At 37.1% G+C, this 20,062-nt stretch overlaps 1 protein-coding gene across 2 annotated transcripts in view; it reads left to right on the top strand.

Moving 5' to 3' along the window:
• The window catches only part of GAS2L3 (growth arrest specific 2 like 3), a 53,389-nt gene that overhangs the window by 18,905 nt on the left and 14,422 nt on the right, over positions 1 to 20,062 (top strand). For both annotated transcript variants that reach the window (XM_033220913.1, XM_033220914.1), the window contains exons 3-6: positions 1,057 to 1,104; positions 7,532 to 7,700; positions 8,807 to 8,922; positions 17,678 to 17,819. In XM_033220913.1, the coding sequence (XP_033076804.1) occupies positions 1,087 to 1,104; positions 7,532 to 7,700; positions 8,807 to 8,922; positions 17,678 to 17,819 (445 nt within the window). In that variant the 5' untranslated portion in view covers positions 1,057 to 1,086. The remainder of the gene's footprint in view (positions 1 to 1,056; positions 1,105 to 7,531; positions 7,701 to 8,806; positions 8,923 to 17,677; positions 17,820 to 20,062) is intronic.

Here is a 20,062-nt window from a genome sequence, read left to right as displayed (position 1 = left end):
CACTGTGCATGAGGTATGTCTGATATAACTTAGAGGAAAAAAAACTTTTTCTTGGAAAGTAATAGCATTAGCTTTGTAATTATTGTATATTTTTTCTTAAAATATTTTAAAGGTGGTTTATAATCAAAATGGACTAGCTTATTATGCTGCTATGAGCAATAAAAAATCCTAGGTTTTTATAGTCTATACTGTTGAATGTTTTTATTTTTTTTTTTTATTTTTTTTATTTTTATTTTTTGTATTTTTAGTAGAGACGGGGTTTCACCGTATTAGCCAGGATGATCTCGATCTCCTGACCTCGTGATCCGCCCGTCTCAGCCTCCCAAAGTGCTGGGATTACAGGCTTGAGCCACCGCGCCCGGCTGAATGTTTTTAAACTCTTCACTTTTGTCCCTTTGAAAATATAGGAAAGAATTGTATTTACCTAATTCAATGAATTAAAGTATTTTTTTCCATGTAGATTTCAAGAATACTACTTTGGAGCTAAAATTGCTATTTCTTTTTTGTCTTTAGAAAATTATTATGGGGAGGCATTGAGCATTTTTGTTCACAGTTAAAATTGATGTTTATCTTTATTAGCAGAATAAGCTTATAGTCAAGTTTGTGAATTTATGCAAAGTCCATATGACCTGTTAGGATTTTGATGACAATCAGATAAAAGATAATTTCAATATCAGTTGTTGTAACATTTATATTTACATTATGTTCACAGGGGAAAATAAAATTCTGGGAGACTTTTATATGAGCTAAGTTTTGTTGTTAATTTTTTTTCAAAACTGACCAGATGGTTCAAGAATTACTTTGATGCTAATGCCAGAAAATACATATTATATTAAAGTCTGTTTCAGGTTTTCCTTTTTCAGATGAGTAGTCCTTTATGAAGTAAAAAGCAAGGAGTGATATGAATTCTCTTATAGTCAGACTATTCTAACTAGAAGAGAAAGTTTTGTATTTGCAGTTGAGTAAACACATTCCTAAATCTTGTAATTTGGGGGTTTGGGGGAGTAGCAAAACTGCCACTGTTAACTGTATGTTAATATTTTGTTCTTTTTTCAGAAAAGAAATTTCATTTCAACATAGGTGACTATGCAGCCTGCAATTCAAGTAAGTTTTTTTCTTGGAAAAATATTTAAATTATGAGATTAATATAATTGAACTGTAATAATTAGCAAACATAAAATTATCACGAAGTGTTCTTACTGTGCTAGTTTTTTTTAAGCATCACATTTTAATAACAGAAATACTATATTTTAACTTTCTAGTTCTCAAAAACTTAATTCTAAGCTTTTGTTTATACTGAATATTTGTAAAATTCAAAAATACCTTAGGGTTATCTCTTCTTGGCCTTTTGGCTAAGAACAAGTGTAAAAATATATATACCACTGTGGGAAAAGAGGTGGAATATTTTGTGGTTTTCCCCTATTACAATTTAGTAGGTATTTACAGTTAAAAGAACTTTCAGTGAAAACAAATATATGTTTTTAAATTTCAGATAGTTGTTCATGTGCCCTATAAATGCCTGTATATGACTGGCCATTAAAGGTTTAAAGAATGGTTTTTTTGTTTGTTTGTTTGTTTGTTTTTGTGGAGGAGTGCAAGCTGGGTGGTGTAATGAGACAACCAGAATTGCCTTATATTTGAATGATTTCCAGAGTTGGTGTTTGCTATATTATTCTTATTTTTTAGGTTTTCTTTATTTTGTATAAATAGAACATGATTGAATATTAACTTAAAAATAAAAGTCACATTGAAGGTCTGCCTGGAAAGAAGCAAGCAACTGATAATAAAATTTCCTTTGGGAAGTAAAACTTGGCATCAATTAGATTTCAGTTCTGATCCTAGTTCTGCCCCCTTGATTCCAAGATTCTGGCAAGTTATCTTACTTCTGAGTCTCTGCTTCCTTACCTCTATGGTGAGGATAATAGTGATTAATTTGCAGGGTAGTTGTGAGGAATCAATGAGATAACATGTGCAAAGGGACTATTAGAATATATATTGCCTGTAAGCATGTCAGAAGTTTGGTTGTATCCTTGGTATGATACAATTTTCCAGATATAAACTTGGAGGTAGTACCTGTGTCATAAAAGTCAGTTAGTCTTTCCTCCTCCTCCTCCTCTTTCTTCTCTTCTCTCCTCTCCTTTCTCTTGTCAATATAACAGTGGATGACAGCCTAGAGAAGAGAATTTATCAAATGGTGAAGAACAGCCCTGCATGTGACCCTGTTGTCCACCTTCCTATACTCTGCAGCTATAATCTCCTACTCTACTAATAGAGTTCCATCATACTTTTCCTTTTGGGACTGGGGAGTCCATGACTGTCTCTTAAAAGGTCTTTTTCTTCCCCTTTGGGTCCTCTCACGTCCACTGGCATATGCTCAGAACTCTGTTATTACTCAAAATCATTTGTGAGCTGATTACTTCTGTTCATCCCCTTTTTATCCAAGTCTCAGGAATGTCATTAGTTTCTTATCATTTATTTTCTTGATTCCTTATAGAGTATTTTTATTGCTGCCACATTGCCCATGTTTTTCCTTATTTCTACACTAATGGACATTTATATTTTGTTAACATGGTAGATTCTTTCATAGTTTGTGTAATGGTTTCATAAAATCTTCTCTGATCCAGATTCCAAGATCTGTGTTTATTGATTTTTTTTTTTCCCAAGACTATCCTCCCTTCACATGTCTCATGGAGGTTTTTGCTGCTAAATGTAAGGACTTCCCAGGATTTCCACTTCTTTTTCTGCCAATTATGTTAGACAGTTACTTGGTTATTAAGTGTCTTGCAGAGAGGAGACATCCAGTGAATAGTTGTTATTAATTGATGTCTTACTAATTTAATAGTTAAAGATATTTCTTGCCATTCATCTGTGTCCTTCATTCTGATTAATAAATAAACATTAATAAATAAACATATAGTATAAATATAAACATGTAGTATAAAAGCATATAGTATAAAAGCCAATGGACAATAGTATATGACCTTTCTGGGGTCATAGTCCCATTTGAAAATCTGACAAAGGCTATGAAATCACTCTCTGTGAAAAGGCCCATTTGTACATAGGCATAAAATTTTGCCTAAATGTAAGCAAGTGCAAGTACTAAGTTAATCTGTAGAGTACCCATGAATTAAATATCTCTTAATGACAATATGGCAGCTTTCAGCATGTTTGAGAACAATCTTCATACATGCAGTTTTTGTTAATGTCTAACTTTTAATAGTAATTTCTACTGACTAGCCCAGGTTATGACTAAAGTCGTCTGCTTGCAATAATAGGAAAATCCAACATGTACTCTTCTCTCTAATGTGACAAGAAGTAAAAATGACTTTTTAAAAAATGTTAGTGTCTCCATTTTCATACATGATTTAAAAAACCACCCTCTTAATTTATGCTCTTCTTTCCTTGACAAACATTTACATCTGCTCTGCTTTTTTTCAGCTCAACCAGATGGTTAATGGACAAATAACATATTCCATTGACTGTCAAATACAATTGATTGTAAGATACATTTTGATTTTGATGGTACAAAGAGTCATTTGCTAATATCTATTCCTCAATTATTGAACAAATATGTTTGAATACTATGTGCTAAGCATTACACTGAGTCCAAGGATTATAATAGAAATAAGATATGCTTATAAAGGGAAGAATTAGTAAAGCGTTACTGTACTTCCTTGGAAATAATTTTAAGAGAATTCAGGGAAATAAATAACATCGTTTTCCTATTCTTGGGATCCTCATATATTTAGGAATTCATTTCCCAATCCCTACCCTAATTCCTGAAGTAAATGTCCCTTAAATAACTTACATTTCTTTTTTGTCTTTGATAGGGTTTTTAAATTTACTTTTATTTTATTTTTTATTAGATTTCCCTACCCCTGCATGCCTCTTGAGTTTATTCACTTTCTTTGTTTACCTTGGGGTTTAAAAAAAAAAATCTTTATTTCTCATCATAGGAGATTGGAAGTAGTTTCCCCCACTCCCCGCCACCAATTTGTGTGCATTACCTGTGGAATTGCTATGACTTTTGATCTGGTATAGTAAGACTTGTCTCAAGTGAACCTCAATACACTTAATACATTTTAAGGGGAAAATGGTCTACATTTAAAAATCAAGAAAGGACTAGATTCACTTGGTATTCCTTTTACTTACAGTTCTTTTTTAAAAGTTTGGTTTTATAAAAAAAATTTAAAGTCATCACAGACTACAGAGTAGTTAAGTGTAGTACAGAGAAATTTGTTTGCCTGAGCCATTTGAGAGGAAGTGACGACTCTAATGCTCTATTATCTGAATATTTTAGTGTGTATTTCTCAAAAACAAGGACATCTTCCTACACAACCACAATGAAATAATCAGAATCAGGATATTAATGCTGCTGCAGTACTACCATTTAATATGCAGGCCACTTTCAAGTGTTGCCAGTTGTCTCAATAATAACCAGTTCAGAATTATGTGCTGCATTTAGTTTTCATGTCTCTTTAGTCTTCATTAGGCTGGAACAGTATCTCAGTCTTTGCTTGTCTTTAATTACCTTGATAATTTTGAATATTCCAGACCACTTATTTTGTAGAATGTCCCTCAATTTGGATTTGCTTGATGTTTTTTCATGACTAAACTCAGGTTATGCATCTTGGGCAGGAATTTTTCTCATTGCGTCCTATCAGGTGGCGTACGATTTTGATTTGTCCCGTTATTGATGAAGTTCACCTCCATCATTTGGTTCTGATGCTGTCTGTCAGGTTTCTGAACTGTAAAATTACTCTTTTTCCCTTTGTAGTATTTTGTGTGCAGGTACTTTGAGACTATGTAAAAATCCCATTCTTGTCAAAATTTCAGTGTATTCATTTATATCTGTGTTAACTCATAGTTTCCTATTTTATTCAGTGTGGTATAATCCATTTCTGTTATTTATCTCAATGCTCAAATTGCCCTCAGTTCAGCCAGTAGAAGTCCCTTCATGCTGGCTTAAGTGTCCTTTTGGCATTCTTTGAGAGTTTCTTTGCTTTCAGATAAGAGATATTTGAATTCGGCCGGGCGCGGTGGCTCAAGCCTGTAATCCCAGCACTTTGGGAGGCCGAGGCGGGCGGATCACGAGGTCAGGAGATCGAGACCATCCTGGCTAACACGGTGAAACCCCGTCTCTACTAAAAAGTACAAAAAACTAGCCAGGCGAGGTGGCGGGTGCCTGTAGTCCCAGCTACTCGGGAGGCTGAGGCAGGAGAATGGCGTGAACCCGGGAAGCGGAGCTTGCAGTGAGCTGAGATCCGGCCACTGCACTCCAGCTTGGGCGACAGAGCGAGACTCCGTCTCAAAAAAAAAAAAAAAAAAAAAAAAGAGATATTTGAATTCAACACCAAAGGATCCATTCTTGCTTCTCTCATTCCGTATTTGCACCTGTCTTCAGTGAGAAGATTGGCTCCCATTTGATAAATCCTCATGTGTGTTATGTTCTCTCATTATTGCTGCCACCCACACCCTGGGTAGATGCTTAGCTCACTTGGACTCTGACACTCTGTATTGGGACATTCCCTCTTTGCACCTGTTAGATGCCCTCTTTGTCCTACTCAGGGTCTGACATCTTGCACAGGGCTGTCCCCGTACCTGGATGCCCACTCACCTCACTCAAGCTCTGACTCTCCATTCCAAGCCACCCCACTCTTGGAATCTCCTATGCATTTCACTTAGGCTCTAATAATATTCCTTTGTAAGTTGTTCAGTAAGGAGGACAAGAGATATTTATATCTGTTTTAAAAAGTGACTTCATAATGACTTGATTACTTCTTTTACAATCCGAAGAATTGATACAGCTTTTTCTATAATCTTAAATTAAATAATCTCTAATTGTATTTCAAAACTTTGCAAGTGTTTATTATAACATCTATAAAATTATAAAATTTATAGAGTGTCAGTTTTTATTCTAAACTGTGAATTGGCCAGGTAGTATTTCATGCTCTGTGGGCCAGTAGGCAAAATTGAGATATTATGCAGTTACTTGTATAACAGCCATTTTAAAATGTAAAAACTATTCTTAGCTTCTGGGCTTACAAAATCAGGTGAGACAAGATTTGCCCCATGGACTATAGTTTGCCACCCACTTGTTTTAAACTAAACTACTTAGACATTTTTTAAAAAGATAACACTGTTATTATGATTTGAAGCTTACAAAATGCCATTTATGCTTCATTCATTCATTTATTCATTCATTCAACAAATGTTTATTGAGTCTCTGCTATCTGCTAAGCCCAATGCCAGATGCTGCAAAGGTGTATTTTATAAGGCAGGAATCAGTAACTCATCTTACAGCTAAGATATTAAGACTCTGGTCAAGGCCGGGCGCGGTGGCTCAAGCCTGTAATCCCAGCACTTTGGGAGGCCGAGACGGGCGGATCACGAGGTCAGGAGGTCGAGACCATCCTGGCTAACACGGTGAAACCCCGTCTCTACTAAAAAAAAATACAAAAAATTAGCCGGGCGAGATGGCGGGCGCCTGTAGTCCCAGCTACTCGGGAGGCTGAGGCGAGAGAATGGCGTAAACCCGGGAGGCGGAGCTTGCAGTGAGCTGAGATCCGGCCACTGCACTCCAGCCTGGGCGACAGAGCGAGACTCCGTCTCAAAAAAAAAAAAAAGACTCTGGTCAAGTAACTTGTTAAACTTACTCAGCTAACAAGTGAAGGGAAAATATTATTTGTTGAATTGTACCCTCTTGGCTCAATAGTAGAATCCATTTATTAATTTGGGGTTTTCTTACATTGACCACAATATTGAATATTGAAAATGTCTTGGCTGGGCGCAGTGGCTCGTGCCTGTAATCCCAGCACTTTGGGGAGTCTGAAGTGGAAGGATCGCTTGAGCCCAGGAGTTCAAGACCAGCCTGGGCAACATAGGATGACCACGTCTCTGCAATACATAAAATTAAAAACTTAGCTGGGTGTGGTGGCATGTGTCTGTGCTCTCAGCTACTTGGGAGGCTGAGGTGGGAGGATTGCTTGAGCCTGGGAGTCGAGGCTGCGGTAAACCATGATCACATCACTGCACTGTAGCCTGGGCAGCAGAACAGGACTAATACTTTGCTTCTAATTTATGTATTTGCTGTGAGCTACAGTAGCTTTTTTTTTTTTGAGAGAGAGTCTCACTCTGCCGCCCAGGCTGGAGCGCTGTGGCCAGATCTCAGCTCACTGCAAGCTCCGCCTCCCGGGTTCACGCCATTCTCCTGCCTCAGCCTCCCGAGTAGCTGGGACTACAGGCGCCCGCCACCTCGCCCGGCTAGTTTTTTGTATTTTTTAGTAGAGACGGGGTTTCACAGTGTTCGCCAGGATGGTCTCGATCTCCTGACCTCGTGATCCGCCCGTCTCGGCCTCCCAAAGTGCTGGGATTACAGGCTTGAGCCACCGCGCCCGGCCTACAGAAGCTTTTTATATGTGTCTATTATGTATGATTTATGCTTCATCATTTAAATATTGATGTGGATTATGATGACTTTTAGCAAAGGTTTTATTCATTCAGTTGATTGATTTTTTTTTTTTTTCTTTAGGTATGGTTTGGAGAAGATCTGCCTCTAAGTCCTCGGAGTCCTCTGACCCCCAGACATGGACCGGGATTGGCTAATGTTTGTCAGTATGATGAGTGGATAGCTGTGAGGCATGAAGCCACTCTGTTGCCCATGCAAGAAGATCTATCAATCTGGTTATCTGGTTTATTAGGTGATGCTTGAAACAATACCCCAAATTGTATTATCTTATTCAATATGCATTTATTGAGAGCCTTATTCTCTGTCAAGGAGTGACTGTTACAGATGCTGGGGATACTCTAGTGAATGAAGTATTCAGTGCCCTTGCTTTCACCAAGGTTACATTTCAGCTGGGGAAATACTCTGATTCACCCTGAACCTTGGGTCTTGAATAGTAGGAAATTTGAGATTTAACTGAAGAGGTCAATAAACTTTGAATAATGAACATTTTCATTGTTAATATTAAAATCATCTTTAAAAAGTGTATTGATCTAATTTTTTTTTTTTTTTTTACTGATTCACCCCCCTCACCCCTGACCCGCCTTAGTCTTGTATAAGCCATGAACTTTGAGTGAAACATATACTGTAGATAAAATGATCACAATTTCTGAGGCATTGAAGGATAGAGGCATATGAAACCTAGGAAGAAATATCAGGTTGGAGAATGTCTGGCATCATATTTTTTACGCTATTAGAGAATATGATGAATGCTTTAAACTTTCTCCCCAGAAAAATTTTACTTTAAATAATTTTACGTAGAATTCTTAAGTTTTCATGAAAAAGAGTATCTTAAACGATACAGACCTTCCAAGATAATAAAATACCAAATATCCACTGTATTTGTCTATTATCAGTTTGATGGATAATGTTTAGAGTTTATTATGTAATAATAATGTTCTTAAAGAAGACAATCTAGAAGTAAAACGTTAGTATTCCCTGGGTATTTGTTATGGTATTGTCTTTAATTTTAAAATTGGAACCAAGTCCATCTTATTTATAGAGACTATTTTTCTTGTGCAAGGAATATTAATATGCAGTGAATTTATTTCAAATGAAATAAAATCAATGTCGGTTTTCTATATTTTTTCTGTACTTCTACATTACAGATATTTTTGTTTCAGTATCATTAAGTTAACTTGCCATTATTTGCTATTTTAACTGTACCTTCTAAGAGTATTTAGAGTCTGATCTGATATTTTTCTAGTGTTTTGCTGTAATCTGATTCTATTTAATTAATTTTAACCATATTGTTTGAATTTATGTTTCTAGAAGAATCTTAACTTTGAAATATGTTTTTAGGTATTAAAGTTAAGGCAGAAAAATTATTGGAAGAACTTGATAATGGAGTACTACTATGTCAACTGATTGATGTTCTTCAAAACATGGTGAAAACATGCAACTCTGAAGAATCAGGGGTAAGTAAATGTTTGACAGTATGGATTTTATGTCTTGGTACCTATTAATTTATGTACATTTCTTATCTCTAGAAGGTTGTAAACTTCCATGCCAACTGGCTATGAGATGTTGAATAATTTACTTAACCCTTTTCAAGATCTGGAAAAATGCTCTCTTTCATAAAATGAGATTAACAGTTACCTTAGGATTTCGTAAAATGAGATTAACAGTTACTTTAGGATTTATTTGTGAGAGTTCAGTCAAATTAAATGAGTGAATGTACAGATGGTGTCTAACATAGTGCTTGATGCATAGTCAATCCAGCTCTTCTTGAGAACATTAACATAACTTCCTTTTAGAATTGTTGTGAGGGTTAAATGGGAAAAGAGTTTGTGATGGTTCCTGGCACACAAGTAGCAGCTGCTATTATCATTTTCTTCTTTATATATTCTCCATATATTGCATTGGTGGTAAATTCTATAAATATTGATTGGATAAATAATAAATGTTTTTAGACAGGTTTCATTCATTAGTCCTGAAGTCATGATTTGAAGTCGGTAAGGTTTCCTCTCTCTTCATCAAATGTAGGTATTCTCAAAGAGTTTGGAGTCTGCAAATTTACACACAGTTGGTGGAAATACAAGGGAGTATCATCATTCTGGGGGACAGTGGATGATATGTGTGTGTATATATACATATATATCACTGAAAATAAAGTATATCTTGTAAAAATATTTTGTGGGTACATACTAGGTGTGTATATTTATGGGTACATGAGTTACTTTGATACAGGCATGCAATAGGTAATAATCACATCATGGGAAATAGGATATCCATTCCCTCAAGCATTTATTCTTTGTGTTACAAGCAATCCAATTGTACTCTTTTAGTTGTTTTTAAATGTACAATTAAATTATTATTGACTATAGTCACCCTGTTTTACTATCAAATACTAGGTCTTATTAATTCTAACTATATTGTTTGCACCCTTAAACATCTCCACTTCCCCCCACCTCCCACAATCCTTCCCAGCCTCTGCTAACTGTCCTTCTACTATGTCCATGAGTTCAGTTGTTGATTTTTAGCACCCACAAATAATTGAGAACATGTGATGTTTGTCTTTCTGTGCCTGTTGTATTTTACTTAACATAATGACCTCTAGTTCTATTCATGTTGTTGCAAATGACAGGATCTCAGTCTTTTCTATAGCTCTATGGTACTCCATTGTATATATGTGCCATGTTTTCTTTACCTGTTCATCTGCTGATGGACATTTAGGTTGATTCCAAATCTTGGCTATTGAGAACAGTGCTTCAGCAAACATAGGAGTGCAGATAATCTCTTTAATATACTGATTTCCTTTCTGTTGGATATACCCAGTGGGTTGTTAGGTCATATGGTAGCTCTATTTTTAGTTTTTTGAGGAACCTCCAAACTGTTCTCCATAGTGGCTGTAGTAATTTATATTACCACCAGCAGTGTATGACGGTTCCCTTTTCTCCACATCTTTGCCAGCATTTGTTATTGCTTGTCTTTTGGATGAAAGCCATTTTAATTGGGGTGAGGTGATATCTCATTGTAGTTTTGATTTGCATTTCTTTGGTATCAGTGATGTTGAGCACCTTTTCATATATCTGTTTGCCATTTGTGTGTCTTTTGAGAAATGTCTATTCAAATCTTTTGCCCATTTTTAAATTGGATTATTAGATTTTATCCTACAGAGTTGTTTGAGCTCCTTTTATATTCTACTTAATAATCCCTTGTCAGATGGATTGTTTGCATTATTTTTTCCCATTCTATGGGTTGCTTTTCAATGTGTTGTTTCCTTTACTGTGCAGAAGCTTTTTAACTTGATGTGATCCTATTTATTTTTTATTTGGTTGCTTCTGCTTGTGGGGTATTACTTATGACGTTTTTGCCCAGACCAATGTCAAGGAGAGTTTTCCCAATGTTTTCTTGTAACAGTTGCATAGTACGAGGTCTTAGATTTAAGTCTTTAATCCATTTTTATTTCATTTTTATATATGGTGAGAGATGGGTCAAATTTCATTCTTCTGCATGTGAATACCGAGTTTTCCCAGCAGATTTGATTGAAGAGACTGTCCTTTCTCCAATCTATGTTCTTAGCACCTTTGTTATAAGTGAGTTCACTACAGTTATCTGGATTTATTTCTGAGTTTTCTTTTCTGTTCCATTGGTCTGTGTCTCTTTATGCCAGTACCATACTGTTTTGGTTGAAGTCAGGTAATGTGATTCCTCTAATTTTGTTCTTTTTGCTCAGGATAGCTTTGACTATTCTTAGTCTTTTGTGATTCCATAGAAATTTTAGAATCTTTTTTTCCGTTTCTATGAAGAACGCCGTTGTTATTTTGATAAGGATTGCATTGAGTCTGTAGATTGCTTTCAGTAGTATGACCATTTTAACAATATTGATTCTTCCAATCCATGCACGTGGAATATTTTACCATTTTTTGATGCCCTCTTCAATTTTTCATTAGTGTTTTATTGTAGAGATATTTCACTTCTTAGCTTAAGTTAATTCCTAGGTATATAATTTTATTTGTGACTGTTGTAAATGGGATTACTTTTTATTTCTTTTTCAGATTGTTGGCATAAAAATGCTACAGATTTTTGTATGTTGATTTTGTGTCCTGAAACTTTACTGAATTTGTTTATCAGCTCTAATAGTTTTTTTGTGTGTAGGGAGGTCTTTAGGTTTTTCTAAATATAAGATCATATCATCTGCAAACAAGAATATTTGACATCCTCCTTTCCAGTTTGGATGCCAAATCTTTCTTTCTCTTGTCTGATTACTCTAGCTAGGACTTCTAGAATTGTGTTGAATAACAGTGATGAAAGTGGGCATCCTTGCTGTGGTCCAGACCTTAGAGGAAAGGCTTTCAGTTTTTCCCCATTTGGTATGATACTAGCTGTGGGTCTGTCATCATATGGCTTTTATTATGCTGAGGTGTGTTCCTTCTATACCCAGTTTCTTTAGGGTTTTTATCACAAAGGGATTTAAATTTTATCAAATGCTTTTTCAACATCAATTGAAATGATATATATGGTTTTTATACTTCATTTCGTTGATAGATGTATCATACTGATTGATTTGCACATGTTGAAACATCTTTGCATCCCTGGGATAAATCCCAGTTGGTCATGATGAATAATCTTTTAAATGTATTGTTGAATTCAGTTTGCTAGTATTTTGTTGAGGATTTTTGCATCAATATTCATCAGAGATAATGGTCTGTTGTCTTCATTTTTTAATATGTCTTTATCTGGTTTTGGTATAATACTGGCCTCATAGAATGAGTTTGGAAGTAATCCCTCCTCTTCTGTTTTTCTGAATAGTTTGAGTAGGACTGCTATTAGTTCTTTAAATGTTTGGTAGAATTCAGCAGTGAAGCACTCGGGTTCCAGGCTTTTCTTTACTGGGAGGCTTTTATTACAGCTTTGATCTTGTTACTTGTTACTGGTCTGTTCAGATTTTGTTGTCATACAGTTGCTCAGTATAATCCTTTAAATTTATGTGGTATCAGTTGTAATGTCTCCTTTTTCATCTCTGATTTTATTTGGGTCTTCTCTCTTTTTTCTTAGTCTGACTTAAGGTCTGTCCATTTTATTTATCCTTTCAAAAAACCAACTTTAAGTTTTGTTTATCTTTTGCTATTGTTTCTGTCATTTCAATTTCATTTATTTCTGTTCTGATCTTCATTATTTCTTTTCTTGTACTAATTTCGAGTTGATTTGCACTTGCTTTTTTAGTTCTTTAAGATGCATTGTTAGGTTATTTATTTAAGTTTTTCTTCTTTTTTGATGTGGACACTTACAGCTATAAATTTACTTCTTAATACTGCTTTCACTGTATCCCATAGGTTTTGGTATTTGTGTTTTCATTATTTTTTTCAAGAAAATTTTTCAGTTTTCTTCTTAATTTCCTCTTTGACCTACTGGTGTCATTCAGGAGCATATTGTTTAATTTCCATGTGTTTATATTGTTTCCGAAATTACTCTTGTTATGGATTTCTAGTTTTATTCCATTATGGTCAGAGAAGATGCTTTATATTATTTCAGGTTTAAAAAAATATTTTAGGAGTTGTTTTGTAACCTAACATATGATCTATGCTTGAGAATGATCCACCTGCTAAGGAGAATAAAGCAGCTGCTGAATGAGATGTTCTGTAAATATCTGTTAGGTCTGTTTGTTCTATAGTGAAGATTAAGTCTGATGTGTCTTTTTTGATTTCCTGTCTGTAAGATCTGAGCAATGCCGAAAGTGGGGTTTTGAAGTCTCCATCTATTACTGTATTGGAGTCTCTCTCTCTCTTTAGCTGTAATAATATTTGCTTTATTTATCTGAGTGTTCTAGCATTGGGTCCATATATATTTACAATTTTTATATCCTCTTGCTGAATTGACCTCTTTATCATTATATAATGACCTTCTTTTTCTCTTCTTATGGGTTTTGTCTTAGAATTCATTTTGTCTGATATGAATATAGCTACTCCTGTTTTTCGGGTTTCCCATTGGCATGGAGTATCTCTTTCCATCCCTTTATTTTCAGTCTATATGTGTTTTTATAGGTGAAGAGTGTTTCCTGGAGACAACAGACAATTGGGTCTTGCTTTTTCATCCATTCCGCTACTTTGTGTCTTTTGATTGGAGAATTTAATCTATTTACATTCAGTGTTATAATTGATAAATAAGGACTTACTCCTGCCATTTTGTTGTTTTCTGGTTGTTTTTTGGTCGGCTCCTTCTTTCCTTCCTTTCTGTCTTTTAGTGAAGCTGATTTTCTCTGGTGGTATGCTTTAATTTCTTACTTTCTATTTTTCATGTATCTGTTGTATGTTTTTTGATTTGAGGTTACCATGAGGCTTGCAAATAATATCTTATAACCCATTATTTTAAACTGATTGCATAAGCAAAAGAACTATTAATAGCAAGGGATATTGTCACAGAACTTCCCAAACCTAGAGAAAGATACCAATATTCAAGTACAAGAAGGTTATAAAACACTAGCAGATTTAACCCAAAGAACACTACCTCAAGGCATTTAATGAACGCCCAAAGGTCAAGGATAAAGAACTCACTTTAGCATTTCTTATAGGATGGTCTGGTGTGGATGAAATCCCTCAGCTTTTGTTGTCTGGGAAAGTCTTTATTTCTCCTTCATGCTTAAAGGATCCTAAAAGCAGCAAGATAAAAGAAACAAATAATATACAATGGAGTCATGTTCCCCCAGGCCCTGGTTGGGTCCAGAGATGCTGTCTGGGAGCCAGAGATTGAAGTCTTAAACCTTAGAAATTTACCTGATATTACTGTTTTGCTGCAGCTAAGCCAGCACTCAAACCACAAGTCAAAGTCCTTCCCACTCTTTCTTCCTCTTTGTATGGGCAGAGGAGCCTCTCCCTGTGGCTACTACCACCACTGGCCCATGTGAGTTTCTGCCAGGCCACTGCCAATAGAACCCAAGGGCTCTTTAGTCAGCTTGTGGTGAATGCTGCCAGGCCTGGGACTCACCCTTCAAGGCAGTGGCCTCCCCTCTGGCCCAGGCCAGGTCCAGAAATGCTGACCAAGAGCTGAGGCCTAAAGCTGGGGACTCCTCAGAGCTTACTTGGTGCTCTACCCCACTGTGGCTGAGTTGGTCCCTAAGGCACAAGACAGAGTCAGCTTTACTTTTCCCCTTGCCTTTCTCAAACAGGAGGAGTCTTTCATTGTAGCCACCAAAACTGGGAATGTATTCAGTCCCACCTGAAGCTAGTATGTCTGACAGCCCAACGCCCATGGCGTATTACCTGGGTATCACTGCTGGTTATTCAGGGCCCAAGGGTTCTTTACTCAGCAGGTGATGAATCCTGCTAGGTCACCACTGTGACAAGGCAGCACTGAGTTCAGCGTAAAGTCCTCCAGTTGCTGTGCTGTCTTCCAAGTGCACAGCTTTCTCTGCACCTTGTGGCTGCTGCCAGGGGTTGGGGGAGGTGGTGCAACCACACGCTTGGCCTGGTTGATGTCTCAGTAGGTCATATGCTCCTCCCCTCTGGTCCACTGGCTCTGTGTCCAGCTCAGCACTGGGCTTGCCTAGGACTTGCAATTCTTGTGGCCTAGACTGTCCCTCAAGTTCACTTAGGTCCCCAGAGCACTCCAGTTTATGGTAGCGAGGCTTGTCTGAACTCAAGCTCTTATTACTGTAATGGGTGAATCCCCTCTAGCTGGGGTTGGTCCAGATGCTTTCTCCATGGGCAGACGTCAGCTACTAAAGCCTGGTTCTGCCTTCTGCTGTGTAAGGACAGCAGTGAGTTCAATGTAAAGCCTCAAAATCACTGTACTCTCCCTCTCCCAGATACACAGATTCTCTGTGCCATGTGGTTGCTGCCGGGAAGATGGAGGGAGGGGTGGGCAATTTAAGACTGTCTTTCCGGCCGGGCGCGGTGGCTCAAGCCTGTAATCCCAGCACTTTGGGAGGCCGAGACGGGCGGATCACGAGGTCAGGAGATCGAGACCATCCTGGCTAATACGGTGAAACCCCGTCTCTACTAAAAAATACAAAAAACTAGCCGGGCGACGAGGCGGGCGCCTGTAGTCCCAGCTACTCGGGAGGCTGAGACAGGAGAATGGCGTGAACCCGGGAGGCGGAGCTTGCAGTGAGCTGAGAGCCGGCCACTGCACTCCAGCCTGGGCAGCAGAGCAAGACTCCGTCTCAAAAAAAAAAAAAAAAAAAGACTGTCTTTCCTTCCCTCTTCAATGTCTCTCTCAGTGATATGAAATTAAAACCAGATTTCTGGTCTGATTTTTGATTCTTGTAATGGTGCTTCTTGTGTGTAGATAGTTGTTAAAATTTGATGTTCCTGTGGGCAAGACAAATGTTGTAGGTTTGTATGGGGCTATCTCGCTCTGCCCCTAAAGCACATCTTTTGTTACATAGTTCTACTTGTAGGAATTTATTCTGAGAAAATAATCAGAAGTTTGTGAAAGTGATAGTATAAAAATTAGGAACAACCTAAATGTTCAGTAGAGAAATTGTTAAAAATTAATTGTGGTAACCAGGCACATTGGAATATTATACATTCATTAGAAACAATTTTTTAAATATGTTATTTTGAACCCCACATGATGTCTACAACCTGTCATTTAGTGTATATGAACACATACACACACAAATCAAATTGAAGAATGGCTTATGTGACATTTTGTAGATACAAATATGTGTATAGTTGTGCATAGAGATGTCTTGCCGAAATGTGGGTGAGAGGATTTCAGTTGATACTTTGTAGTTTGCTGTTGGTTTGATTTTTTTTTTTTTCAGTGATTGTATATTCTGTATTCAATCAGGGAAAAAAACCTCCTAAGGTTATTTTAGTTTTGGAAATAAATAGTAACAGGAAGGATATACAAGGAACTAGTAATAGTGGTTAACTCTAGGGAGAAAGAAGAACTGGCAGTAGGTGAGAGAAAGGTGTAATATCCTACTGTACCTATTGCATTAACAAAAATCATATTCTTGGATTGCTTATTCAAGTAAAAATTTAAACCGAACCAAAACAAAAAAATCTCAGCCTCAGCAGAATTATCTAAATAATCTTGGAGCAGATAGTAAAAAAGATTAAGATTCTGTGAAACTTAGATCATCAGTTTTCAAAGAACTTTAATTAAGAAGGAACAACTACTTCCTTATTTGATAGTCTCCTCAAGAAACTCAGAACCATCTTTATGAATCTACATGGAAGAAAGTAAGCAAAAATGGATGTCTGTGATTTTTTTTTTTTTTTTTTGAGAGAGAGTCTTGCTCTGTTGCCCAGGCTGGAGTACAGTGGCATGATCATAGCTTACTGCATCCTGGAACTGCTGGGCTCAAGTGATGCTCTCACCTCAACCTCCTGAGCAGCTGGGACTTTAGCTACGTGCCACCATACCTGCCTAATATTTAAAAAAATATTTTGTAGAAATGAGGTCATACTATGTTGCCCAGGCTTGTCTTGAGCTCCTAGCCTCAAGCAGTCCTGCTTCAGCCTCCCAAAGTGATGGGATTACAAGTGAGTTATCATACCCATCTCTTAACTTTTAACATAGCAATAATTTGAGGTTTATATTGAACTATGTGTAGAGAGACATACCGTTGAGAGTGCTTTGCAATTATTAGGCTGTCAGTTTTTATTTTAAGATTCTTACATTATTTTAAAAAGAAAGAGGTGAGAGATGCTTGATCCTACTGCTAATTTTGACCAAATTGTTTTTCTGGGAATCATTTTTCTGGAATATACTTTAAAGCAGCAGTCCCCAATCTTTTTGGCACCAGGGACTGGTTTAATGGAAGACAGTGTTTCCACAGATTTGGGGCCGGGGGGGTTTTGAGATGAAACTGCTCAACCTCAGATCATCAGGCATTAGATTCTCATAAGGAGCACGCAGCCTAGATCCCTTGCATGCACAGTTCACAATAGGTTTCGAGCTTCTGTGAGAATCGAATGCTGCCGCTGATCTGATCGGAGGCAGAGCTCAGGTGATAATGCTTGCTTACCCACTGCTCACCTCCTGCTGTGCGGCCTGGTTCCTAACAGGCCACGGACCGGTACCAGTCTGTGGCCCAGGGTTTGGGGACCTCTGCTTTAAAGTAAAATAAAATAGTTTTCCAAAGTATCTTTTTTCTCCAAAGTTGTGTACTTTTTGGTTACAGGTGATGGATTGAACATTTATTTAGTAATATCAAAATGACTGTTTAATGAAAATATCCTTGATACATTTTTGAAATTATTCTTTTATCTTTTCCAGAATTTTCCAGTGAGAAAAGTGCCCTGTAAGAAAGATGCTGCATCAGGTTCATTCTTTGCTCGGGACAATACCGCAAACTTCCTTCACTGGTGTAGGGACATTGGGGTTGATGAAACTTACCTCTTTGAATCTGAAGGTTTAGGTAAGTGATGTTGTTGACATTCTTGTTTTTAATGCTTATTAGGAGGTTTTAATATCCTTAACCTCTAATTTTTCTTTCCAAATAAGGACTCAAATGCCTCATCTCATTTTCCTAGAAAAATGTATACTTTGAATATATGTTAAACTATTGGAGAATCAGGGCTGGGTGCGGGGCTCATGCCTATAATCCCAGCACTTTGGGAGGCTGAGACGGGTGGATCATGAGGTCAGGAGATCGAAACCATCCTGGCTAACACGGTGAAACCCTGTCTACTAAAAAAAAAAAAAATTAGCTGGGCGTGGTGGCGGGTGCCTGTAGTCCCAGCTACTCGGAAGGCTGAGGCAGGAGAATGGCATGAACCCGGGAGGTGGAGCTTGCAGTGAGCCGAGATCACACCACTGCACTCTAGCCTGGGTGACAGAGCAAGACTCCGTCTCAAAAAAAAAAAAAAGAATCAGATACTAAATCAAATATATCAACCTTTTCACTTATAAAGATTTTATGTGTCTAGAATGCCCTAAAATTCTAAATTCCTAAATGAGTTGGCTACATTAAGAATTACTCTATCAAGCCTAAAAAGTAGTAACTTCCCTTTAACCATATAATTATGGAAATGACAGAAGGCCTAATAATGTATAATCATGGTGTTTAGCTTTACCTTATAACAACAGCTGCCAACTCTAATGGATTAATATTTTTGACAATTCATTTTGAGAAGCCACGCTCCGTTGAAGAATGATTGACGTATTTTCTCATTTCCTTTAAGTCAACAGAAGCATCTGTGTAGTGACTAAAGCGGTAGCTATTTAAGTTTTATACTATATTTGAAAGCATTTATGTATATGTACATACACACGCATACCCACCCCCCTACCCCCACACACTGAATTCATAATGTGATAAGCACAGCAGTGTACCAAGGGCAGGGCTGTGGGAGTTGTCTGCCCTGGTAGAAGTTTTATCACTGACATTGTTTAGGATTGCTGGTTTGTGGTGATAGTAAAAAGCAAACTGACTTTTAGTTGGTGCATTATTGTTCTAAAATTCTCTACTGACAGTGCACACCCTTATTGCCTGCACACAGGGTAAGTTGCCTCCTATTTACTCTGCATCTGGGCACCCCTATCCAGTGCAGAGCAAGCATGGGATGCTATTTTATCCCTCTGTTTGCACCTTGCTTTAGATGCAGGTGGGCTGATCTTTATTGACAATGTAGTTGATGTAATGGCATGTCTACTTTCTAGAGATCAAAAGAAAGTGGAAATGCTTTGAATTCTCTAGTTTCTGGTTTATAGTTTCTGAAAGGACATAAGACGGTTGTATATTTCTCATTTTCAGTAGAAGGCATCTTCTCACTCTCCTGAAGGTCAGTGTAGGACTAAGTAAAGCGCTGTCAATACCAGTAATTCATTTTGAGGCATTGAACCGATAAGCTAATGTTTTTAACTCTCCAGAGGTCTCAAAGATGAGCCTCTTAATTTTTTACACTTTGCTAGCAACTCATAGCTATTTTATGAAACAAATATACTATTTTAAGGAACTTAGAAAGTATTTAGAAAAACAAGTTTAATAAAAATTTTAGGATAAAATCCTCTGTTGGTATGAATTTTAAACTCAAGTGTAGGCTTTTTATTGCTTTGAAAGAGTATACTTTGTGCTTGGGGTGTATAATAGATGCTATTCATAAGTCAAAGAACAATTACCATTTTTATTGAGGGAATCAGGGCACATGTAATTCATGCACATTGTACATGATTAGATTAGGATTCAGAAATTTCTTAGACTTTCTAACTTTAAGGACTGGAACAGAAAGGTAGATGATCCATAACTACTACTATATCATTGCATTTAGTATATGTTCTATGATCAGGCCTCTTTAAAAAATATTTTAAGGATCCCTATTTACCTTTATATTGCATTTCCTTTTAAATTTATTTTTATTTTTAATATTGTATTAAAATGCACATAAAATTTACTATCTTAGGCTGGGCACGGTGGCTCACGCCTGTAATCCCAGCACTTTGGGAGGCTGAGGCAGGCAGATCACCTGAGGTCAGGAGTTCAAGACAAGCCTGGGCAACATGGTGAAACCCCATCTCTACAAAAATACAAAAATCAGCTGGGCATGGTGGTGCATGCCTGTAGTCCCAGCTACTCAGGAGGCTGAGGCAGGAGAATTGCTTGAACCTGGGAGTGCAGTGAGCCAAGATCACGCCACTGCACTCCAGACTGGGTGAAAGTGA

The sequence above is a fragment of the Trachypithecus francoisi genome, unplaced genomic scaffold (assembly GCF_009764315.1).
Source record: "Trachypithecus francoisi isolate TF-2019V2 unplaced genomic scaffold, Tfra_2.0 Lachesis_group11, whole genome shotgun sequence".
In the NCBI taxonomy this organism is placed as follows: Eukaryota; Metazoa; Chordata; class Mammalia; order Primates; family Cercopithecidae; genus Trachypithecus; species Trachypithecus francoisi.
The sequence above is the reverse complement of the archived record's forward strand: the minus strand, read 5'-3'. Positions and strand labels throughout refer to the sequence as shown.